The 26,621-nt window shown below is 38.0% G+C and overlaps 1 protein-coding gene across 5 annotated transcripts in view; it reads right to left on the bottom strand.

The window, feature by feature from the left end:
• The window catches only part of SMARCA1 (SWI/SNF related, matrix associated, actin dependent regulator of chromatin, subfamily a, member 1), a 36,011-nt gene extending 10,201 nt beyond the window's left edge, over positions 1–25,810 (bottom strand). For 2 of the 5 annotated variants that reach the window (XM_037407956.1, XM_037407954.1), the window contains exons 1-22: positions 25,610–25,810; positions 21,847–21,933; positions 19,146–19,312; positions 18,116–18,216; positions 17,893–17,993; positions 17,427–17,606; positions 15,100–15,255; positions 14,714–14,845; positions 13,895–13,963; positions 13,044–13,153; positions 12,115–12,341; positions 11,431–11,552; positions 10,887–11,039; positions 9,337–9,469; positions 8,208–8,356; positions 7,472–7,591; positions 6,238–6,348; positions 5,923–6,036; positions 3,393–3,515; positions 1,697–1,829; positions 660–778; positions 249–461 (exon numbers count right to left, since the gene is read on the bottom strand). In XM_037407956.1, coding sequence (XP_037263853.1) covers positions 249–461; positions 660–778; positions 1,697–1,829; positions 3,393–3,515; positions 5,923–6,036; positions 6,238–6,348; positions 7,472–7,591; positions 8,208–8,356; positions 9,337–9,469; positions 10,887–11,039; positions 11,431–11,552; positions 12,115–12,341; positions 13,044–13,153; positions 13,895–13,963; positions 14,714–14,845; positions 15,100–15,255; positions 17,427–17,606; positions 17,893–17,993; positions 18,116–18,216; positions 19,146–19,312; positions 21,847–21,933; positions 25,610–25,732 — 2,943 coding nt within the window. In that variant the 5' untranslated portion in view covers positions 25,733–25,810. Of the gene's footprint in view, positions 1–248; positions 462–659; positions 779–1,696; positions 1,830–3,392; positions 3,516–5,922; positions 6,037–6,237; positions 6,349–7,471; positions 7,592–8,207; positions 8,357–9,336; positions 9,470–10,886; positions 11,040–11,430; positions 11,553–12,114; positions 12,342–13,043; positions 13,154–13,894; positions 13,964–14,713; positions 14,846–15,099; positions 15,256–17,426; positions 17,607–17,892; positions 17,994–18,115; positions 18,217–19,145; positions 19,313–21,846; positions 21,934–25,609 lie in introns of those variants that run through there. The other 3 variants (XM_037407958.1, XM_037407957.1, XM_037407959.1) reach the window with 2 other exon arrangements.
• Positions 25,811–26,621: the final 811 nt, after the last annotated feature.

Below are 26,621 nucleotides of genomic sequence, written 5' to 3'. Positions count from 1 at the left end.
CCTTTGGGTAACATGGGACTTCCGCTTGGCAGGTTTTCTAATCTGTTTCAATTTATTACGTTATTTGCTGTACTAAGGAAAAAGGTTATTTTATGAATGAGAAATGAGAATAAAAACTAAAGTTATTTTTTCAGCACTTGTTTCTTAGATTCCAGTATTCTGGCACAAATCCAAATTTTATGTGGCGGTGCTTAAAAAGGCAGAACAAGATACTTCACAATGACTTAGTCCATGTAACTGATACCTACCATTGCAGTTCTAGATTTGATAAACCAGTCAAATCTGAACTGAGGAGCATTGCGCACACACTGCCTTAGTTCCTCATACACATTTTCTTTGTCAAAGCCCATCTTGTGCAACATGCATATCAAAAACCTGTCTTCCTCTTCTGTGTAATTCTTTCCTTTGTTTGTTCCATACTGAATACGCAACTGGTGAAAAGGTGCTTTATACCTTGCAATCTGAATGCAGAACAAAAATAAGGGCTATTAAACATACAATCTTACATCAAGGACTTATTACATATTAGTGTAGATTACCGATACATGATATCCTACATATGCTATATAAAAAGCTAGAACTCCCATCCCCAACTATTTCTTTTCTGAAGGAATTTGGAAGAAGTCTGCTGAAGAAAACAAAAACTCGGCAATAATTACTTTGGCATCGAGGGCTTTCTTGATACTGATCCTCCGCTGAATTCTTGCCTCTCCTCGTTCAATTTGAGCCATAATCCTCTCAATGTCCTGTAGTTCATTACAACGTTCCCAGAAAACAGCTAAAACCAAAAAACATAATTTGTAAAGTCAAGCCTTTTCCTCTACTCTTACTACTTCACTCAGCTGAGGAACCCCAGCAAAGAAAAAAAACTGCAGTTTGTGGTTCCATTAAGTCTTAAAAGATTTGCTAATACTCTTCCTTCTACTATGCTAGCCAAGAAATAAACTTGCATAGAACCTTTATTCAATGTTTTTAAAAGTTAACTATAAACAAAGGTTTAATAACAACTGTAGTTATGTAAAACTCTGAAAAAATTACTTTTGTAACAATGGTGAAACAGGTCAGAAGTGCTAGTCTAGCAGCGAAACATTCATATTTCAGCAGCTATCTCTAAGGTCAGAGACTACTTGGTCTGTTAAAAAAGCTAGTAATGTGTGGCTCCTCCAGTGACATCTTTTAGTCATCCCAAAGTTAGTTCAACATTTTGAAGGAAACTCTTGTGGAGCTTTTCCTTTTAAGCTACAGAAAGCACACTGCAAAGTTAAATTTTATGAAGGTGTTTAGTAAAATTAAATTCAAGGATGAAAGAGGAAGAATTCCGTGCAAATTAAGATGCAATGAGAAAATACAAGACACAAAGATACGGCATACTAGCCAAAATAGCACATATACTTACAGCATAAAGAATCATGTTGCCACTGTAAGGCAGCTTCACGATTCCACAAGACCATGTGTTCAACGTAAATTAACTCTGCCAAGTTGTAAATTTTTTTTATAAAGGCAGCTGAAAGTGTATTTATATGCTGCAAATTCAACCTTTTTAAAAGAAGTCTTCTGAAAAGAACCATCATGTGCTTTTTTAAAAAATTATTCTTATACACATCCAAATTCTGTATCTTGTAATTTTAAAAGAACACTTAGCAAAAATTACGGTGATACTACGTGATTAAGAAATATGCTTCAAAATACCACAAACCTGAATACTCAATGACCTCCTCAGGTGACTTTCCCTCCACCTCACGGGCAATATTGTCTATATCGTCACGACCATATTTCTCATTAGCTTTAATAAACTGATTAAAATCTCTTTTATTCCAGTTCGTAAAACCCTGTAAGTAGCAAGAGATCAAGAAGGCATTACTAGGTAGAAGGAAAACATTTTGCTAAACTTTGCAGAGGCATTGCCAATTGGAGCAAATGATACATACACAAGACAATGTCACATAATTACAGCGGTTAACGGTCTTTCAGGATTTCCATAAGCTTGTATTATCCAGGCTTTATTACTGAATCATTAAAAGTCTAATGAGTTATTTTTGTGCATGACTCCACATGCATTAGTAAGAACTTTTTACTCTTCTTTCTTCTTAAAACTTTATGTGGTGTTTCTCCAAAGAAACAAGCTCAATGGTAAGTCACTGCAATTTCATGTAAGCCACCCCTCAGCAGATACAAGCAACAGAAGTCTTAAGAGTAGAGGGTGCACCAATGCAAGTGTCATTACATGTTCTTAGAGTAGGACCAGTATCTAAAGCAAGAGCTCCTACTTCAGACATTTACAAACCTTGAACCAGACACCGGATGGAAGCGTAAGTAAGTATGTCAAGAAACGATCTCTAGTCCAAAAAGATGCAATCAAATGGAAACTCTATAGCGCTGTCAAACAAAATTTGTTGTTATGTACCAAAGAAATTAATCCAAAACTGAACAACAGTTAAGTGAGATACAATGCACAAAAAAATCATCCAAGAATGAGACATTACAGTTTAAAGAGAAGGAAAGAAGAAAACATCAAGAACACACAAGAAAAAAAATCATATGCCTGAACAGCAATTTAGTGCATTGAGTTTCTTTCATCACAGACATAAATTTAAAAGGCACTCTTGTCAGTTCTCCAGCTAAGCTCAATTCCACAATTAGATAGCATCTTCCAAGAAGTCTAATATACACAATACAAATATTTCTTTTTAATCATTAACAACAGACTAACATGCATATCAGCACCAGCTTGAGTACTTCCTCTGCTACAAACAGGTGAAATTAATAGTCACATTGTGACCTTGCAAATTCCTTCTCAAAGTACACCACACCCAATTATTTTACACAAAAATTTCTGAATCCTGTTCATTTTTGAGGCATATCCCTCTTAAACAATTAGCTTCCAATAAGCCTACTCAGCAGGATAATAGTCCAAAAAGTCAAGAAACTAGCCAGTGACAGGGATTCAGTCCCAGTATAAAGGAACATGCCTAAGAACCCAACTAGGACAAAATGAAGGGATGCGACAGGTCTTACACTGTGTCAATAGCATATATGTTAATAGAGGCTTGTCCTCTCTATATACAAAGCCTTACTGATAAAACATGCAAGGCAGATGCATATACAAGAAACCTACTGACTGGATTCTGCACATATTGCATCTACTGCACAAGTCCTCGCCTCAGAAACATTGCAGACATTCAAGGGAATAGTAGGTGACTAAGACATCAACTTGTTCAAGGACAGGAAAGGTCCCTCAAAGCAAACCAAGCAAAATCATCACATATATTGTGCTTTCTTCTTCCTGTAAGATCAGTGCAGCTTTCCTGTGCATGTTTATCATTATTAGTATTTATATCTCATACTAATAACAAAAAAAGTGTGATTAAATACTTCAGCTGTTTTCATTTTACCTGTGTTAGAAGCTTTTCTTTCTCTTCAGTTTCCTCACTATTCAGAGGCATAGACTCGTCTATCTTCTTTTGTTCTTCTTTTTGTACCTGAGCTGCATTTGGGAGCTCAGGATTCCTGGGGACCTAAAAATCAGGGGTATCAATAAGCAGCAGTACAGCAGTGTTATTAAAAAAAGACTGTACACTTTTCTATCAACCTTGGTTTACAATTTATAAGCATGTTAGATCTCACAGGACTGATGCAGTCCACACCCACTAATCATTTGTTGTCACAGAAGTAAAAAAAAAAAAAAGCCCAAACAAAAAACCCACACCACCACACATTGGCTACCCTGAAGAAACCAACCACAATAAAAATATTTTAAAGATAACTACCAGAACATTTTCATCAGTATCTACAAAACTGTTGCAAAATTGAAAATATTATCTTCCAAGACAAGGTGATGTATCAAACACTGTCATTTAACTATGCTCATTCCTTCTTGTTTCACAAGCTCTGAATGTAAAGTTTATCTTCACTTATAAGTACCAAAAGGGTCCTATTCACTGTTTCTTTACGAAACTTCAGTGAGAAACACAGTAGAATAAATGGTAAAACACATTTTTTCCAACTAATATTAAAGCAGTGATCTGCACAAGTTAACAAATGTGTTTTACCTAGATCTGAATCTTACTGCTTAAACCCTTCCTCTCCAAAATAGGACCAGACTTTGTCAAATGTAATTTTGTTATGCCCTGTACCCACGACTTCTACACACAACGACTTAGGGATATCGTGAGAGGCAGAGCCTCACACGCAACGTAAGCTGTCACAGTTCACCGATTTCAGTGGCATTTTTCATTTTCTCTTACATCCAATGGTTTATGTTTCATAATTACAGCAAAACACTAAGCTTTGCCAGGTTTACTATAAAACCTGCACTTGTGACCTTCAAACCTGCACACTGCCAAAGTAAGGATGAGACAGACAACATCATGTAAAAAGGCCTAACAACATTTTGTCTGTCCCTCTCCACATTAACACCAATTTGTGACCTTTAAACTGCTTATGGCAATACCATATCACAACAGCAAACAAGTCAGAAACCAGTATCCAGTAAAGACTGTGTAGACCTTATATATTTCTGCAGCAAGAGGGGAAGGAAGTTAAGAGCTGTTTTTAACACCTGACTAAGAAATGTCCTTGGCTTTGGTGGCTGAAGAACTGACACCAAGCTTGGTCTCTACCTATATGATACCTTTTCATATTGTTTATGAGACTGTAGTTTGATAAATAAACTCTCTTCAGATGGAAAGTTACACTTTCATTTCAAAGCAGAACCATCACATTTATCACTTTCATTACCAGTAAACAGTCATACTAAGTTTTTAGTATAACAAGTATTCGTGTTCGACCTATCCAGTCTGACACACTTCATTAACAGGACTGAAACACCTCTCTTAACATGCATACCTTCAACATTAGCAATTCTCTCATCCTCATTTGTTGGAGTATTAACTGAATAATTTTTTCCTCCTAAACTAATTACGTTTCCTTTAATTCTTCTCTTAATTCTATCCTGTCATCCACAAATTTCTTTCTGCTTCAAAGTAGATTCTAAGACACCTTCTGTTTTTTCTCAAAAATGTATTTTGCTCTTTTGCAACACAAATTTCCTACCCATTGCTTTGTACGGCAAGTTTACATTCTCCAACACATTTTATACGTGGTTTCCTTGCTGCAACCTGCCATGAAACATGGGGCTTTTTGAAGTTAGTTACATGTCTGGAAGTAGGGAATCAGTTTGATTTACTCAGCCAATACTGGCAGAAGTAATGAAAAACAACATCAAAACAGTATCAGTGTTCACCACTTGTCCAGTAGCGTCAGCAGGGAGGAGGGAGAAATTCAGCTAAGGCATAGCAGGGGGGAAAAAAAAAAAAAAAAAAAAAAAAGTCTGTTGTCTGGTTTTCTTTTTGTAGTAGTAATACATTCAGACTTCTTCACACCTTTAAACATTTTATATCCCAGCAAAATGCAAGGAAAATTGATGTCACTTTACTTACCTTCATATCAACACAAAAAGTCAACTACAATATTACCTTAAGTTACTTTCTGCACAAGATAGAAAAAAAGCTGTAACAAAAAAAAAAAAATCATTCCCTGGAAGGTGATCTAATATTAACTAAAAATTATTTTCTCACTTCATGTAATACCCAAAAATGAAAGTGTGGTGTGTGGTCTAAGGTATCAGAACTGCCTTTCTTTTTTACACTCTTATTTTATTGCTAGGAATCCCCCACAAAACACAAAGCTACACAGATAGGAAATTTTAAAATGAAGGAAGGTATTACAACTACTTTTTCTGTTCCACAGTGGAACAGAAACAGGGGAATAGAGACTGTAAGCCATTTCCTTCACAATGAGAAGCACTTTGCAAAAAAACTAAGACCAGAATGGTAAGTTTTTTAGTTGCCTTCTCATTTACTTCATTTAGCTATTATTGTCAAGGTTGCGGTAAATCTGCAGAGGGGAAATAAAAACCATTACCTTATATCCAATAGTCTTACGATAATACAGAATTTCTTTTTCCAGAAGTTCAAATAACCGTGGTGGGAAAAACTGGAAATCCTGAATATTTGGTTGTTTTGGAGGTCTTGGAGCCTTCAAAAACACAAAGGTATATTAACATTGTGTAAGCTTGATTTCTGTGCCATTAAACTGCCATAATTCAGCAGCGGTGGCAAACTATCACTGTATAAATAAATTTCATTACCAGTATAGGGTGAGAGCAGGGGTTGCAACATGGGAGAGAAGAGCAAAAGAACATAAGAGACCCTCCATATTTGCCAGCTTCTTTCTTACCTTTGGGACTTTTGGTTCACTGACACGTAGGGCTTCTCTGAAATAAGCATCAACTGCATAATTAGCTTTGCGTTCTCGTTTCGGAGGCTCTATCCATTCCATCATGCTCAACTACACGCACAACAGGATAAAGAGATATTAAAGGAACTGTATGCTTTCCTAAAGTTGCAAAAATAATGACTAATGTGGCACTGCAGAACAGGAATGTATTTTTGCAGAGCAGATTGAATGGTTCTGTTCAACAATATGAATACTCCAACAGAGCTCAAAAACAAGCTATAAATTATAGCTGATTATAACATGTATTTAAACACATAAAAGATAATACATAAGTAAAGCAGCGCAGTGGTACAGACAGATCCTTTTACCGTATTCTACTTACTTCAGACACCTGAGTAAGGTTACGATTCCATCTACCAAAACACAATGGAAGGACTGCGAACTTGGATTCTGAATTCTCTAATATCTTGTGATACGTAACGAATTGTTCTCCTCTAAATATCACAATGAATAACCTCTAAAGAGGCTACAACACTGGCAAAAAACAATCCATTAGTAGCAAATTAATCTTAGCTAAACTACTGGAATTAAGAAGTTACTAGAGCATATTTCAAGACTATGGGGTATTTAGCTGGCTTCTTGTAAAGAAATTATCAGCATGGAAAAATAATCTTATGCATATATGCACATACCCCACTATTCTCATTAAGTATTTTATTTTTCAAAATGTTTCTACAAAAATGATAAGAGACCTGGGTTAGAAGGGCATTCAGTTAACAAAGAGTTTACATATCTGATTCTGGGTAAGATCTTAGGGATATCTTGACTATAGTCCCATACACACCAGATACAATGTTACTTCTGTGTAAAGACCCTGAGTAATACCTCTTTGCTTGGATGATCCTTCTGTAATTAGGTAAGTCAATCTACCAACAGTTCACATTTTTGCAGTGGAAGTTCTAGTCGTGAGGATTAAAGACTAAAGTCCAAGTTCCATATATAAAATCATTATCAGGCCTGTTTTTTCCTGCCAGTTATGCGGCAGTAAAATAATACTGATGGTGGGACTGAAAGCTAATTTTAAAAAAATTCAGAGTATTTATGCTTCTGCAGTTCTACGTGAGTTTTTCAGTAGCTCCTTACTTCTGTAGACTAACCTTGACAGCCACAACTTTTAGTATGGCCTTTATGCTTGCACCTCTAAACTAAAGTCTTAAAGACCAAGAAAAATTACCTTTTGTTTTTCTCTATAATCTTCACCTTCAAAGTTGTATAAGCTCATCTCTGTGTCCATAGTGAAATTTCTTAAGGAGCTCTCCCCCATTTTCTGTAATCGTTCATTCATTTCAGCTGTCTAAAAAAACAGGAAGATACTTTCAGGCTCACTCAATCTGTTTTATCTTTTCTGAAAAAAATCAGCTGTCCTCAGTATTAAAGCACTCTCAATGTCTCTTTCTGCTTTAAACCTTTACTTATATTTTTCTTGTAAGAAAAGATGCCCACAGTGCTTTCCAATTTTGAACAGTCCGAATCCATAACTTTTCATTAAACTAAAGTTATTACGTTGGGATGTAGCCCGACAACTGTATGATTTATCTTTTAAATTTAAATTAAATTTATGCCCAACTCTTTAAAGCTGAAATGGTAGTTCATTTTTCAGAGCTACCTATTCCCTAATGAAGTTCCATAAAAGTTTTGTATCTATTAGACTTATTAGCATAAAAATTACATCTTTTTAAAAGCCCACAAAATAAACAATGCCTAAGATATTGTGCACACAGTCTGAACTTTGAAAATAAATATAATTCACTAATTCTACCCCTTCAAAACTTATGAAAGTTTTGAAATATTTACAAATAGTTAAGTAATAATTGGGCATAAAAATATTTACATAATCAGATTTAATTTCTATTCTGTGCATACATGTTTAACGTTTGACACTTCGAATTCCATATGAAACTTTCTCTAACCTTCTTTTCGCCTCTTTCTAAAATAGTGGTTATATCTTCTTCTGTCAGCTCACTATCTTTGGAAGCAAAAACATGTGTGGCTCCATGCCGGATCATCTGCAGCATTTCATCTTTTGCCAGTTTATTAGACTGCTGGTCTATGAGCCTTCCTAAAATTAGAAAAAACACACTGAAAGTTATAATACAAGAGTTCTAGCAGGGACATGCAAACAGTGGATTTTTTTAGTTCACTGGCAGAACATGAAAAGAAAAACAGAACCATACAAAAAAAATTACTTTTCACTTGAGCTGAAAATAAACAGAAATCAGGAACTTCAGGGAAAATAAAAAAAGCTTTGGGTCAAGCCATAAACAAAGAATGTTTCACATTCAAATGCTTCAAATCCAAATTTTATGTTTAACATCTTATTCTTACAGTTAGTTGAACTTTTCAAGATCAAAATCTTATTTCAAGATGAAAAATAACAAAGTGTTCTATAATAACCATCAAGAAGTACTTAAGATTTTTAACACTCACCACTAATTCCAACCCAAATCTCTGGATATTTTTCCCAAAATTCTAATTTCTGTCCCAAAATTTCACTTGTCCTATCTTATCTCTTCACAGATCATCAAAATTTTGACCACTGACCTTTCAGTAGCCCACCCTTTTGGAAATACAAACAACCCTCAAAACTTGGCTTGAGAGCCTTAGGTTTGGACTAACTATTCTTCCAAGAGCTTCTACAGAAAGACACACAAAGCAGTTTTAATGTTGAGTAAATTCATATACAGTAAGAAGCACATCTATATAATTGTTTTTAATCTGTCATGGAACATGTATTTTTTATTTTTTCCCTAACATATCACAAAACCCAAGTAACATCTATTCAGCTATAGTTTTCTTTCCTCATTTAAAGTCTTAGTATAAGTCCATGCCCACATTATTTAGGAAATCAAAAATTTTTCAAAGATTTTCAGCTGAACAAGTGAATAACTTATACATTATAGTTTCTTAGGCTGATTTAGTGTACTGCTATTACATACAAGGCCTGCTTTCTCTCATACTGGACATTTGTAAAGTTATTTAACCCATAGTTTAAGGGACTGAACAATTCTGTTGCAGACAAACATATATAGCAGTTGATACCTTGTTGTATAACTATAGAGTCCAGTCTCAGTTTTATTTCAGCTCTTTCTACAATCCTCTCTTCAACAGTATTATCAGTGATTAGTCGAAACACCCGTACTGGTTTCTTTTGACCAATACGATGCGCACGATCCTAACAAACATAAATCAATGAGTGTTCAGCAACAAAAACTCACAAGCAATAGACAGTTAGCTTGTAGAAACAGCAGACCGAAACTAGCATATATTTCTTGGTTCCTCGCTTATTCAAGAGTATACAAAGATGTTCAACTATTATGGTAATATTTACTTCTATCTGGCTATTACACCTTTTTAAGTTTGGGTCGTTCTACAGTAATAAATGCATCTACCTCATTGTAAATGAAGATATCAATGTCTGTCTAGACTGCAACTGGGAAGTGGAGATACACCAGTACATACATAGACACATCTGCACTGCTTTCAAAATAATTCTGTCTTTTGACGTAAGTATTGAAACTCTGGCATCCCTGGCTTGAGCATACTAATTCCATGGGCAAAGTCCATGCAGCCACAACTTCAATGCTGTAGTTGTCCCACGCTAGCTATATTAAAGCATCAACACGCAGCACACACAGTACAGGCACAATACACAGCAAATAAGGTTACATGACTAACATACTACACTTAACTGTAATAAAACTTGCCTTTATTCTCTCTGGAAAGCATGAGTAACACTCTTATTTTGTCCTCTTAAATAAAAAAAGTTTAAACAACTAGCCTTCAAACTGTTGGTACCAGGATTTTCTGACTGTCCTTTAAACACGTGTCAATAAATCTTTTTCTCTCCTGCATAATCCTAGTTTCTTCCTGAAAAATCCTACTAAAGCTCACAAATCACACATCAGTTTCCAGGAACTCAATCTACCATTGGTAGTCAGCATGCATATTGAAAGGTAAATATTCGCAGTAAATACCTGATGTGTTTAAGTACATGAAAAAACACCAACAAAACACACCACAACCCACAGAACAAAGACCCAACCGCCCAATCATGCAAGAAGGATCATGCGATTTCTATTCCATATGAAATAAATTATAGACTTAATTTTGTGATATTCAGCACTCAAAGATTTTAATATGTTTAACCCAAGATAAGGGTTTTTTCCCATCCACACGACAGCACCAAATAAAGCAGAAACAAGGTGGGCTGCAAAATAAGTTCCCCAAACGGGAGGAACACAAACTGTATGCTTTTAATTCTTTGCTATTATTTTGGAAACAACCCTCTGTTATTCCTTTACAGTTATTCCAGAAAGGACAGAATTGACAATAATTATATGGATAAACAACATTGATACAGTATTTTGGCAGAAGCAATTTTAGTCAACTGCGAATATAATTAAAACAGATATTCACAGAGAAAAATCTACAATTTCTCCCACAACTTCGTTCATGTTCTTTTTATTCAATTCCTTAGTTTCTTGGTATTTAATACAAAAAGTAAAGACAACCAACAAAAATGCAAGTTCTGCAAACACTTATACAACGACAACTATAACAAACTAATGTGTATTAGGGAGTTAGCTCACCATGGCTTGCAGATCTACTTGAGGATTCCAATCTGAATCATAGAGAATAACCACATCGGCAGTTGCCAAATTAATTCCAAGACCTCCAGCTCTGGTACTCAGCATGAAAATGAATTTACTGCTATTAGGAGCATTAAATGTGTCTATTGCTTCCTAAGAGAAAAAAGTGTCATTAAAGTATCAGAATTTTCAACAAGCTTCCAATATGTTGGTGGCTTTTCAACAAAATTTCTTTGTAGTTTACAGAATTTTTATACCAAAACCTATTTTCCTATACAAGTAAGAAACTGTAGGTTTGCACAGGTGTGAACACTCATTCCGAGTCCACAAAAATATTAATTTTTCATTTAGTTGAGGAACAAATGAAACCTACTTCACCGTGGACTTTGGTTAAGAAAAGCATATACCCATAGCAGCCTTTCTAACGTGTGACATTTTTGCTTTACTCTATACAATTATGTAACTGCTTTTGTATACGTGTAAATAATAACTTAATCTAGTATGTAAAACAAAGACGTTTCTTGTTTATACACAACTTTCTCACCTCTCTTTCTTCATGTGGTGTCTGTCCATCAAGTCGGCAGTACTCATATCCACGCCACATGCAATAGTCTTCCAAAATATCCAGTAAGCGAGTCATCTGACTAAAAAGTAGAACTCTGGAACCTGATAGATCAGCACAGAAGGTTTTGTCGTTGGCTTTATGTTTTCACATTAATCTTATCACAGAACCTACCATAGAGCATGAGTAAGAATTCATGTGAAATATCCTGTACTATGCCTAACTTGCTCAGATAAGTCTTCTGAAGTGGCTTTTCTAGTATTAATTTATTCCTCAAGACAAGTTATTCGACAATTTATACAGAAGAAAAACAGCTGTAAAAACAGGACACTTAAAACCATAGTAAGTTAATTAGCTGATGACTGATGTGCACAGACAAACTAATCCTCTCATTAGAAATTTTCTTAAGGACAGTAGGAAGGGGGGCTCTGCTCTTCCTTTCTTTCTACTTCTCCGTATTACTAGTCTTCCTCATCATTCCTGTAAGACTTCCTTCCCTCCATGTGTTCAGATCTACAGAAAAATGATTTTCAAGAAAAGCCTCGCTCAAAGCAACGAACGCATTCACTACTGGAGGAAAGACAAGAATGAATCTATGCAACATTTGAAAGGTAGTTTTACTGGTAACGGGCATTCAGATCACTACTGTTCGTCAAGGGTACTCACCTTGCTCTCTGAGCTTTGCTAGCAGTTTATCCAGAACTAACATTTTACCACTGTTAGTGATGAGATGCGTGTCAGTGGTGTAGGGAGGGCCTGGCTCAGCACCATCAAATAAGTACGGATGGTTACAGCATTTCCGAAGCTGCATCAGAATATTCAGCAGACGCATCTTATCCATTTTCCCAGCTGAATTCAGGATATCGATATCTTTCATCAGGATCCTTGTATACCTGAAGTTTTACAGGCAATTTTGAACAACTCTGGTTTTATTTTATACTTAACGTGAATGAAAACCTGCAACATCCTTATTACTTATTTCTGGATGTAGGAGTTTGCTTTGTTTACATAATAATAAACTATATTACTCCGAAATTTGGCAAAAATGTCTGACTGTTAATAAGGATTTACAAATCTATTCCAGAACATGGAAGACAATTTGCCCGTGAGTAACAATGATCTATCATTTACTGAGTTATCTTACACTGCCATTTTAAGACTACAAAGTGGATTAAAGATATCATTTATTTTACTGAATCTGCTACACTGGCCTGGCTCCCTTTCTCACATCTCTTCTGGGCATGTGGCTCCTGAAGGTTTTATTCTAAATTTCGGCTCAGACTTTTACTGATGCATACATACTTGGATCAAAGGAGGAAACTTCGCAGACATTTGTTCTTTCAGATAGAATTAAGGAAGGAAAAGAAGTTTCTGCTTTCTTCCTCTCAACCCTTTCCATGACCCTGGCTGAGCTCTAACTTGCGTATCTTTAAAAAAGCCCCAAAGACAGCTATAAATAGGCTAACAGGTTTCTCCATCTGACTGTCTTAACATGCAACTACCGAGGCCTGGGGTGGGGGCTTAAGAAAAATCAGTGTGAAGAGCTGAGGTGTTCTTTATCAGAAAAGAATCTTACTTTGATGTAAAGAACTCACCATTCCCTCTGCATTTTGCTGAGCCCAAGATAAATTTTTACTTCCTTCTTTGGAGGCAAACTCTTTTCTACTTCAGCTTTTATGCGACGTAATAAAAATGGCTTCAAAACCTAAACAAATGTAAGTTTTTCCACAGATAAATTTATAGAATTGATTCCCTCAAATCCAAAATTAACTGATTAAATTATCAATTATTTATTCAGAACTAATCAATATCTACTGCTGTCACGGTGACTCGTCAGGACAAATTAAGTTGTCCACTAACAGGCTAAGTTCACACATAAATACTACATAAATATTTCCATATTCATCCCAGTTGTCATCCTAAGCAAAGGGCAAACCCATAAGCTTATAAATCTATTTATTGTCTTTTAACATAAAGTCCATTTCATTTCCACTAGTAGCATGTACAAAACACACCACCATTTCATAGATTAAGCAATGTATGCTGTGCTTCCTTCTGATTTGTTTTGTTAAGTGTATGATGAAAAATGGCTTCTATCTCATGAACACTAAAGCAAAGGTAAAGGCACAACTTCATTCAGATTAGCATGACCAGTCTATCAGTATACCATTCACGGTAATAGATTGTTTCAAAAAGATTTCCCAACTCTTCATTTTCACATTTTAGGTAAATATTTTGTCCACTTCCAACAGTAGTGTTATAAAAAGCATTATCTGTAACAGTAAGTTCCAATATATAATTCATGAAAATTCTGCTAAGCCTTTCTGTAACTAAATACCTTCACATTCATCTTCTCAGCTATGAGATGAACGGGGAAATAATCTGTTTTCCCTTTTTACACTGTGTATGCTAACGATGATACGTGATTACAGATTTAATTACTTACAGCATGAAGTCTTTCTACAAGTTTCTGATCACCAAGACAATTTTTAGTGTCGAACCATGAGTCAAAATCCTGTGGTGAGAAACAGCACAATTGGTACAAACAGTTTATCATCTGTAGTTTTAACAGACACATATTGACTCTGTTTCACTCCAGCTGAGAGTGGCATAAATCTCGAGACAAATTACTCTTACAAGTGAAAGAAAAATCTTCCTGCAATTCTGTGCCAGCTTCCCACCACATTATAAGATTCAAGTCACTAATTGCACAGACAAAATACTATTACTCTGCTTAATTCACAATGTTTTTTCATGCTCATCACTGCAGTGTCCAAGTTCTTCCCCTTAGTGTTTGTGTAATGATAGGGCAAGAAGGTAAAAAAAGAAACCCAAATCCTTAAGTAATTGACAGGCACAACAGAACAAAAACAACAGAAGAAAGCAACACAAGTACAAGGAAACATTAACAGTGCAAGAGGAGAAAGATGACTCAAATTCTAAATGAAAAAAGGTTTACACCTATTTAGAAGTCTCATTCAGCACTGCTTTCCAAATTTTGTTCCTCTTTGCATAATTCTCGAACCATTTAAAGTATTACATTTGCTATTACTGGCCTGAGGCTTTATCTGCACTAAAAGAATGCACAGTTTTAGCTAAGTAGAGCAAAAAAAGTAGTCTACAGTTAGGTAAGCCAAAGAGCTTCTACTGAATCCAGGTCTTCCACATCATACATTTATTAGGCTCATCATTCTTCTCTTCTGCAGATAGAAGCCTGGAAATCAAAGTAAGAAGAACAAAACTGTACCTCCAAACCTCAACTTACATCCGCAGAATTGAAGACATCTGGTAAAAGAAAATTGAGTAATGCCCACAGTTCATGGAGGTTATTCTGTAAAGGAGTTCCCGTAAGCAGCAATCGATTTGTTGTCTTGAACTCACGTACAATCTCTGACAGCTAGAAATACAACAAAGAGTTATCATCATCATGTACATTTAAACATAATGAATTTTCATCTGTTTCTGAAACTTCAAACAATGTTAGCTAAATTTCAAGACAGTGAGCTACTTATGAAATTTGTATTTACCACCCAAAAGCTTATGGCTTATATTTAATAAAAACACCACACCTAACACTTAAAATCTGCTAAAAATCAGATGGAATCTTTTGTGTCAAACTACCTTCAAAGTATCAAGTAATTTTGAGTTTACCTTAGACTTCTCATTCTTTATTCTGTGGGCTTCATCAATTACCAGGTACCTCCAGTTAAATTTTTTGAAGACTGATTTCTCTTTGATTACCATTTCATATGAAGTAACACAAACATCCCATTCACCAGGCATCATAACATCACGGATAAAAGCAGCCTAAAGCAGAACAACTGAGTTAATAAACATTTGTTAAGTATGAAAAATTTACATGGAATTCAGTGAAACCTATTTCCACCAACATTAGTGATGCACTAAGCTTGCACACACAAAAGATGACTCAAACATCTTTTCCATAACTGAAAGTTACTGTAACAAAAGCCTTCATTCCTTTTTTCTTTAGGCACAGGCAGATTATCAGCTGCAGTTAAGCAAAACACAAATTTTCTCCTGTTCAAACTTAACTACTTATTCTTCAGCATAGATTTTCTGTAATTTAGATACAGTACATACTACCAATAGGGCAAAAAACTCTCCAAACTAATACCAAGACACAATCCACAAAAAAGTGTTTCAAAACAACTCACATAGTCCACTCCCATCTTCTCTCTTTCCTGAAGATCTTGCTCCTCTGTCCCATCTCTATTTTGTAAGTGATATATATCTACATTTATAAAACCTTTCACATGAAAGCATATCACCACATGGAAAAGCTGCACATGCAGATCTCCAAGAACTGACTTAGTAGGGTACACAGATCACCCCAACACTAGAACTGATAGAAGAGCTACCTAATAAAGGAGCCTTCTGTACAATACTGATTCACAAATGCAATTGTAAGCTCAGAGGCGCTTTAGCCACCACAGAATGGAGAGATTAATTAGAAAATGAGGAAATGAAGTTATGATAATACAAACCTAAGACTCTGACAGCCAAGAAAGTACAAAGTGAAGGTGCATGCTTCCTTTCATCACAATCTTAATTTCATTTCATTGAGCTAGCAATAAACACATTGGGGTATAAATACTATCAGACTTTAAATGAAAAGAATCTGCAAAGAGCTGTACGGTAGAATCCAACACTACAGCACTGGAAGGAACTGTCAACTCGCTGGCAGAAGCAGCAGTTTGTCTCAGAATCACAGAGCCATTTCGGCTGGAAAAGACCCTCAAGATCAAGTCCAACCATTAACATAACACTGCCAAGTCCACCACTAAACCATGTCCCTATGCACCGTGTCTACACATCTTTCAAATACCTCCAAGGACAGTGACTCAACCACTTTCCTGGGCAGCCTGTTCCAATGCTCAACAATCCTTCCAGTGAAGGATTTTTTCCTAGTATCCAATCTAAACCTCCCCTGGCACAACTTGAGGCCATTTTCTCTTATCCTATATCACCTGTGAAAACACTCCCAGTTATCCCAGCCACTCCTCCTTATGACTTGTGCTCCAGACCCATCACCAGCTCCATTGCCCATCCCAACACACTCCAGCATCGCCACATCCCTCTTGTGGCAAGGGGCTCAAAACAGAACACAGGATTCAAGGTGCAGCCTCATTGGTGCTGAGGACAGGAGGACAATCGCTGCCCTGGTCCTGCTGGCCACACTATTTCAGATACCAGCCAGACTGCTGTTGGTCCCCTTGGCCACCTGGGCACAGGGCTGGCTCCTGCCCAGCCGGCCCAGCCAGCCCCCCCAGCCCCTTTCCCGCCGGGCACCTTCCCAGCCCCCTGCCCCAGCCTGCAGCGCTGCCTGGGGCTGTTGTGCCCCACGGGCCGGAGCCCGGTTGAACCTCACACAACTGGCCTTGGCAACCCATTGATCCAGCCTGTCCAAATCCCTCTCTAGAGCCCTCCCTTCCCTGAAGCAACAACAGGCAGCCATGCAATCCATACAAGAAACCACAGAATTCACAGAAATGTCCAGCCCACTGATCCCTTTCAAGTTAGGAAAACACCCTGTACCTATTTTAAGGCCTTCACTACAAAAGATTAAAAGCTCTACAACAGAATCCTAGTTAGAAGGCAAGGCATGGACATGAGACACAAAGAGTAGAAGTCACCTAAAAAAGCTGAAGAAAGAGATAACAAACTGAGAGCAATAAAGGAAAAGGAATAAACACTGTCACAATGCAAATACAGAAGAGAAAAAAAAAATCAAAGAGGAAGACAACAGAAAAAAGGTCAGACAGATGTACTTTGATCACCTACTGATTTGCATTCTGTCCTCAGTTATAACCATAATATTTTGCATTTTTCAATGCCAATATAGTTAAAGATTACCAAAAAATACTATAATTAAGGAAGCAGGTTAGGGTGAATTCCACATACCCAAATGCTAGTTTTTGGCAAATAACATGTACATCTTTGAAATGTAGAGCACTTACTCTCGCATCTTTATCTCCAATAAGGCAAACAGCACGTAACGATGGAACCCAGCGTTTGAATTCATTCATCCAATTGTGCAAAGTTGATTTTGGAACCAGGACCATGTGCGGTCCGGGAATGTTTCGGTAATGCTTCAGATAGCCTAATAACGCTATTGTTTGCAGAGTCTTACCAAGACCCTGCATTGACAGAGAGGGGAGGGAAAGAAACCTGCTGAAATGAAGTACCATACAGAAATAGTTTCAATTTTCCTACTGTATCATTCTATCACTTAAGTTGTTTAAAGCAGACTACACTACAAATGTTTGCAATACAATTTCTTCCCTTGCATTACAATCCCAGTTGCAAAAAATCTAACTGTTGTAGAATGATGCACATTACTGCATCCACATTAAATATTATAGGCACTTTAATGTTGATTTTACTCAATAATTGCCACAAAAATTCCAAAAGATTACAGCTTACCATTTCATCTGCCAGAATGCCATTAACACCATTTTCATACAATGAGATCATCCAGTTCAAACCTCTAACCTGATAATCTCTTAGTGTTCCTCCTTTCACATCTGTAAATGTAAGATTCCTCTAAGTAGAAAAATACTAATTCTAAGTAGAAAAATTTTAATTGCAATCTGCTCAGATTTTCATTTTATCAAAGCAATCTGAAAACTGTCAACACAATACTTACATGAAGGAGATTCCTCAAATCGAATACACACATTAGATGTTTTTCGACTCTCTGACAACAGCTCTTCATCTTCTTCTTGTTCTGTGCGCCTGTGACGATAACTAAAGAAAAAAAAAAAGTCATGTTTATATGGAGTCATTTCAAAACACTGACTATAAAATCAAAAGAGACAAATTATAAAGAAACAATCATTGATCTACAATGTATGTGTTCTAGCACCCTGATCAAAATGATATCCTGTTAACAAGTTATACCTTACGGTTCATTCCAGCTTTAATTAGAAAGACTGATATGAAGCCCTCTCCTCCAGAGCCGTAACTATACTCTAACAAGTATCATGAATTCTCTAAGGTACTTTAATGAGCAACACAGAAATACAACACACACATCAGTGGTAGCCTTAGAATCAATTACTTGGAAACTATACCACTGAGAAAAATCACTTCTCAATTTTAAAAATAATTTAATTTTATAAATTAAATAGAAAACATTATTTTGTAAATGTTCCAAAAACTAGTTTCTTGCTATTACAAGATCAGAAACAACATGAATACTACACCTGCATTACTAATATAGAGAGATTGGTAGAGAGAAACAACTGGTGCCAAGTATCCAGCACCCACACTACATGCACGTTGCCCTGTTGTAACTTTGTCCACACTACATGCACGTTGCCCTGTTGTAACTTTGTCTAGCACCACTCTGGTCCCACTGACATGGCCACTAGCAGCTGGGGCACATCAGGTGTATTTGTGGAGTGCATCTTTAGTTCAGCATCATGCAACAGGAATTCAATTCATGTGCTCCAAAATCACTCCACCATACGGACAAGAGCATGGTAAGTGGCAAGAATAGGGGAATTTACTTTAAAAGCACATTAGTGATCCCAGGTCAGTTGATGGATCAGCATAATACACCATTAATAGGAAAAATTCTGGACTTAAAGTACAATCTCTATCCTACTAACTAAACAGGTATGTTAAAATGCATAATTTGTTTGAAAGTACAAAAAGTTGGAAATAAAACATACTCCCCAGCTGAAATCAAACTCTGTTTTTCATCTTTCTTCATCCGTGGCCGTCCCAGCTTGACTTTCAATGGAGATGTTGGTGATTTTTGTGCTGCAGGCTGAATGAAGTGTGCAAAAAGTTCTGTCTGCTTCAGAAGGAATTCAAACCTTTTTGCTCTATCTGCTTTCTAGTTTCCGAAGTGGGGAAAAGAATAAAAAACAAAACAAACAAAAAACCCAGTAACTTTTCTTCATAATAAATGTATTTTTATTAAGAAAAACTATTCAGAAACTCTTTGAGAACTTATATGAGGAAAGATTGACAAGACCATCTGCCTACTGTTAGCCAACTCAGGGGGATACAAGCATCATGAAATAGCTCGAGCTGCTTTGGCTTACAGCTAAGCATGAATTGCTTCACAGAACCCAGCTGTAAAGTGTGGTAGTTCAAATGATCCTTCATGAATACCACAACAATCCTGGAAGACGGGTCAGGACTTGATAACCTCATCCCAGCAACTCATCCCTGTTCAAAACTCAAAGATTAGTAAAACAGCCCAAAAACAGTTTACTTTTATAGATTGCTTAAGTCTGTGTTGCACACCAGCAACTGTGAAGGGATGGTCTGAAGGACTGCCTACAAAAGCCAGCAGCAAAACTTCCATCAGCTTCAAGCCTATCAGGATTTGATCCAAGACAACCATGTGGTAGCTTTGCTTTTAAAAGTATGACTAAAATAATGGATGCACCAGCCCAACACTGCTTTCACTGAAGTTTGTGAACTTTGCTGTCAGATTTCAAATTTCAATCATTTCAGTTTTGCCATATCAATGGGGCATACGCACTTCACTATATAAACACAGCAAAACACACCCTCTATATTTAAAAGACAACATGCTACATATTTTTAAGAAAAATATGATAAAATTCAAGTGTTATCTGACAGAATGCAATTGTTATCAGTTTCTGTGCTATTTCTAAGCATCATGTAACACTATACCACTTCAAGCAATTTTCAAGTGATCTCATTTATATGTCTTGATATAAACTACAAAAGTGAAATTATAGTTCTGTACCATAACCTTTCTAAGAAGCGTACAAACAACAGAAAGCTTTTCTGCAGGTAACTTCTATGCAAGTAGAAGCGCTCTAACAGCAATAACACAAACCAAAGAAAAGGGCAATAAAAATGAACCTGACATGCAATGCATGATGTTGCCACATGAGGGCAACGCATTTCTTTTAATAGCGCAGCACTTACCAGCAAATAAACATCTTTACAAAGATCTCCTGGAAAAAAAATCACTATTATTTTTCCCTTGCATTCATTACTGGACCTTTGGTGTAAATAACTTGAAAACCAAATAAACTATATATAACAAGGAAATTTTAGGAAGAAAAAATAATTCTAAAAGGGGGAGTAAAAACATGGATGTTTATGCCCATACAGGATAAGAACAAATCCATTCAGAGGATTTATATTCGACTAATCATTCATGACAGTTTTGGCAAGCTAACCATAACTATTAAGGTTCTATATTGAATGCTACAATATACTTTCTTTGCCTGCAAGGTTACTGGCTGGGTGTAAGCACCATGCCTTGATAAATAGTAAAGGTCTAGCTCACAACTGCACAATTGATGATGAAAGGTAGATTTTTTGAGACCTATTCCCTTTGCCTCTTAGTACAACTGACCTAACTTTCTAATACAGGAAAGACATAAATTCACCATGTATTACTGTGAAATCAAGTTTAGTTCTTTACTCATTGTCAACAGATTTACTTGTGTGTCTGCTGAAAATTAAGTATTCATACCAGTAGGTTATCAATTTTTCTATGTCCAACAGTGAAAAGTCTTCCCTGTCTTCTACAGTGTCCAATCCTTCCAGAATTTACTGTAATTATTAGGCATCCACGGAACATAAAAGCTTTTAAGAAAAACACAGTAAGGTAGAGATACCAGCTTCAACCAAGAACTTACTACACATATCATTCAAGAATAAGTCTTGTAATGCCCTCCTGGTTTCTGCCTCTCTGTAATATAGAAGTTACCCTGTTATCTCCCCTCCAGCACTACAAGCTCCCTTCGTTTGTGTCATGGACAGATCCTCTTTTGCACTGTTATGGCACATATATTATGGGACATACCAACATTTAAAGCCTTTATGTTTTTATATGATGAGAAATTGGCAGCTTTGGTATTTCTCTCATTTAAGTAGCAGCTTACAGATGCCTTTAACATCACTCAACAGGTCAAACAAAACTAGCAGATTCAAAACCAAAAGGGGAAAGTTCTAAACGTAAAATGCAATTTAATAGAAACTCCTTACCACAGGAGTGTGGATAACTAAACCTGCATGAGCGGAAAAAAGCAAGCAGACAAACCCATGGGGAGGAAAAAAAAATATCCACTGACAACTACTGAGCATAAAAACCACAGCCTCCAACCCCAGAAGTCACGCAGACAAAGATACTTAGAAGAGTGGGACAGTATTTAACAGAACTATCACTATCTCCTTCCTCCGTTCTCATACTCTTCACTAAATATCCTCTGTTGCCCACTGTGAGGAACCACATTGAACTGGGCACTTAAATTAATCTTGATTTGGTTTTCTTTTCTGACACATCCAGTCTGCAATAACTCCTTGTAACTGTGTTGATCTAGTTCAATCAAACAAATGTCAAAAACCTGCAGTATGTTTTGTCATGAAAACACTTACCATCTTCTCTTCATATTCTGGGTCAACTTCCTTTTCAGGTCTAGCTGCCTTTGGAGGAAGTTTGAGTTGAAACGGGGGATCATTTTTCTGGAATGCAAATTTTAAACACTTTGTAATTATCAGCTTTTTTTTTTTTAGCAAAAAAAGATCAATATGAACAAACCTATACACTATAAGATAAGCATGCTATTTTAAAAAAATAATTATTTCAAAATTAAGTGACTGCATTAATCACATTATTTCACTTAAAGCAGAACCTGATATCCACGATGAAACCAAAGCAGAGATATGAAGAAATAAAACAAAAGTTGAAGATCTGTCTCATCCTCATGCTTATCTCTACAAATCTGATCCAAGTTGAAAGCATCAAAGGAACATACTGAAAGAGGATGAAGTTTAATCTTTCACAGAGATCTAGCTTTAAATGCGTAATTACATTTAGTATCTTGAAAAGGTATTTAAAAAATTAAATGTGATTTCTAAACGTTTAATTCCTAACCCTAAGTTTCTAGCACTTGCGTCTTGAGTTTTGTTTGTTTTCACTTCCAGATTAACAGTCATGAGTTCCTTTGGAAATACGGGCTTATTTAGCCATATACCTTGGAACAGACAACAAATGACCAAATCAATCCATGCTGCAATCACTGCATGGTATGTGCTTAGTTTAACAAAGAACTATCTTATTTACTATAAACAAAAGAAATTTAAGAAACTGCTGACTTTTGTAGTTTATGAGACTCATTTCTGCCTTCAATTGGGAAGCTCAAAGCAGGTTTCCACAACTTCAACTGCCACATTGCTATGTTTAAAAAAAAAAAAATAACCTTGCAAAAACCATGATATTGGCAAAATATCTTTTTTAAAAAGAGAATCATGGGAGAAATGTTTAGTGGATTTTTTTTCACCCTAATTCAGTCTTTGAAATATAACTTTTTATATACCTCCTGCAAATAAAAAAATATTAAATATTTGAGATGCATTCAATTATAAAAATGTTTTTGAAAAGCACCGAATAATCCAAAAGGAACTACCAAACTGTACGTCTGTATAAAATGTAACAAAGCAGTCTTACACCAAACTGTATGTCTCTATAAAATGTAACAAAGCAGTCTTAATCTGACAAGCACTTTAAGTATCAGCATACTACAAATACATTAAAATTAAGTAATAGTTATCCTAAACTATGCAAGGTCAAGTAGCAAAACTAGACCAAAATGGGACTAAATATGTAGAAGTCTGTCAAGCAACATTACACCTAAATTTCAAAAACGTTACTGATAAACATATATGCCAACTTACTCTTCTAACTTTAAGCATGATCATGCAAAGGGCAGCAGAATTTTCTGAAGTCAGAGATTATCTTTTCAAGTTTTGGCCCAAAGGCATCATTCTCTGCAGAGGCGAACACTACCAAGTGTATAATGAAGTTGTTTGACAATTTAATGATTTAATAAATGCATGAGTTCCACTTGAAAAGACCAAATGATTATGTTGCAAATTAGAACATTAGAAACGTTCTATTCACTTACAGCTTTCTCAGTCACATAGGTAATCAGTTCATCTCAGAAAGCAACATTAGGAGACGACTGTTACACCAGTACGCCAAAGAGCAGGTTGTATATATGTGTATATATTCACACCTCCATTATATTACCATATAACATACCCTCCAGTAAGAGGCTGACAGTGCCAATATCAGGGTTATTCTTTGTACTAAAGTGACAGAATACTCCTTAAAGGAAAACAAAAAATTGACAGGGGGCCATTTCAGATGTCTTCCTCACTTCTAGAAATGTATTACATAGATACATGTTACTGGAAAAAAGTTGTCCATCCACCCCTGCTAAGTTTCTTCTGGACAAAGCAGAAGAACTAAATATTACAAGAATCCCTTTCAACTGCAAGCTTTCCAAGTAAGGCGTATAAGCAGTATTATCTTTCTAAGCCCCAAGGCAGATGGTTCTAATGCCAGAGTCCTGTTGTTACTCAGATTTCCCCAGAAAACTTATGGTGGCATACAGATCAAATTTGTTCAGGATCAGCAGAAGCCTCGGTGCAAACAATTAATTAGACAGCTAAAAAAGTACTTTCATTTTTAAGTCAGGGAGCTAGCTGGTAACAGTCTGCCTCTACCCTAGAAAAGGTTTCCATTAAACCCTAGATAAGAGAGTCCCCTGAAAACTGGTGTCATTTAAACACCTTACAAGAAATATGATCATGCAGCAGAAGACGCCAAGCATTCCAAGGATCCAAAATACTTCCCCTTGAAATCTCTACTAATTAGCCTAAACAGAACTACTAGCTTCAGGCTGAGAGGTATTTCTATCTAGTAAGTGCAATACTTAGTCCTAAATTGGGTACACCACATGAACATCTAAATAAATGACTGGGAATAAGAACTACTGCTGCTTTAGTTGACTTCCTACTCTTGTAACCTCTGCTACTGAGAACTTTTAACAGATGTATTAATAATAATTAGAAGGACACCCTTCGTGTTTAACTCACGTGCACAAAGTGAAAATAGATTCCAAATAGGCAGTAAGACACTATTTTGGTACTACAAGAAAGACTATTTATAGTGAAGTAAGACAGTAGAGAGGAACAGAGCACAGTAAGTTTTATTATATGCCATTATTGGGCAGATTGTATAACTACCTGTATAGCTATGTAACAGGCCCGTGGGCCAATGTAAAGTGAAATTCCACAGTCTGAATAAAAACCTCAAATAGCAACATTTTTTTTTCCCTTTAAGAAACACAGCAATGAGCATGGCACAGCAGCACAATGTCAGTAACACACAAAACCAGTCTCTGCTTTCAAATGATTTCTCCAGGCAGGCTTTCTCTATAAATATTTAGCATCAACTTTTCCTCAATTGACACACATAAAAAGTTGTATCCAAAAACATTTTCTCCTGAACAGCTCAGAATTACACCGTACTGCATCTCACAGGTGTTTGCATACCTAAGTAATGTAAAGAATCAAGCGTTCTTTTCAGGCAAAACTGGACTTTCATGAATTGGAATCAAAATTGATTGCACTAATATCGATGTTTCTAAAGTTTTTCTCGAATATCATAAATATACAACACATCGACATCATTCTTACTAAGTTTTTGTAAGATTCATTCCTCAGACTAAATCTTGTTCAGTTTCCAAGGATACCCGAATACGTCACTTTCTACATTCCTTGTGTCTGTAGTCTTTTTTCCAAAAAACCTGAAGGGAGGAGGCTGGCAGCCATAGGTGCGCTCCTGAGGGGCTCGCTCTGCACCGCGGCAGCACAGGAGGGCAGCGGGAAGGCTGCAGCCCCGCAGCGGGAGGGCCGGCGGCGAGCGGTGCAGCCCCACCGCACCGGGCCCCTGCGCAGCGCCCGTCCCCGCCCCGGGTGCAGGGAAGGGAACACCGGGGCGGCGGACACTGGCGCTGCGGGCCACCACGGGCGGGCGGGGGGCACAGCCGGCTGCGGGAGCTGAAGGGCCTGCCCCGGCCCGCGCGGCGAGGGACGGCGCACCCCTGGGCCGCCCGGGTGGCGGCAGCTGCCGCGGCGGTGCTGAAGGACGCACCAGGGGGCCGGCCTGTACGGCGGGGCCGGGGGGGAAGTCTGCAGGGCCGCCGCGCAGCCCAGACCGCGGCTCTGGCCCGGCGGGGCCCTCACGGCCCACGACCAAGGGACCAGTGCTGCCAGCGGCCTCGGGCCCGGGCGGCGCGGCCTGAGGGGTAGTAGAGCTAGGCGCGCTCGTCCCCAGAGGACCCCCTCTCACCCTGCCCTGCCCGTCCCGCCCCCGGAGCGGTACCTCCTCAGCACCAGGCTCCTGCGCGGAGGCGGCCGCGGCGGAGGTGGAGGGCAGCTCGCCATCCGCACGGGGGGCACCGCCAGTGTCCATTTTGTGCGCGGCGGGTGCCTGAGCCGCCGGGGGGGCAGGGGCGGCCCCACCGCCCCAAACACGGCGCGGCCCCGCCCCGCGCCGATCTCGCGATACTTCCGCGGGGAGGGCCGCGGCCGCGCGTTTCCCGCCGAGCGGTGGCGGGGCGCGGGCTGAAGCGGGGCAGCGCTGGGCCGGCTTAGGCCGGGCAGTGGAGCGATGTCTCCCGGGTCGAGCCGGTGGGGCCTCTGAGGAGCTTCCCGGGACCAATTCCGGACCCAAGTCCGCTTGGGTGACACCCCAGCTCACGGTGAAGGCGGCAGGCAGGGCTGCCACATCCCTAAGCCCAAGGGCGCTGTGGCGAAGCGCTGCCTCAGGGCCTCACACGCACTCGCCGTTCAGGACAACGTGGGCTTGGAGCGGCATGAACTGGTGCAGCCGTGGCTGAGGCCCTTGCCGTGTTGTACCTGCCACCTTTACGATCTCCAGAGGGCTGCCAGCCTGTACCTCCAGTGCAAGGAGTAGCTGTGCTCTCCTTCCCACCTCTTCCCAGCGAGGAGTCCCTGCGGCCCCGGCACAGCCATGTAGAGAGCATGGACTCCAGACCTGTTGTGTAAAACCATGGGTGCTGACAAAAGGATAAGGTGCTTCAGGAGCGAAACAGTAAAACAGAATGGTATGGGGCAGAAAACTTACTAGCAGTTAATTTTTCTTCATTCGTTCCAAACCCTGTTGCACATAGCAAGTGTGTTTTCCTAAATGCCCCAGGCTGCATTAGAGAAAATCATCCCTTAACGTCTGCAGGGCTAAGAGGTACCAGTGGAGCTCCCAAAGCAAGAGTAGCTTACGGGAAAAGTTAATCTTTTTCTTAAGCCATTTCGAATTCAGCAGCGTTTGTGTGTTCCATGCT

This window comes from Falco rusticolus, chromosome 14, assembly GCF_015220075.1.
Source record: "Falco rusticolus isolate bFalRus1 chromosome 14, bFalRus1.pri, whole genome shotgun sequence".
NCBI classification, from domain to species: domain Eukaryota; kingdom Metazoa; phylum Chordata; class Aves; order Falconiformes; family Falconidae; genus Falco; species Falco rusticolus.
This window is presented reverse-complemented; position numbering and strand designations above follow the sequence as displayed.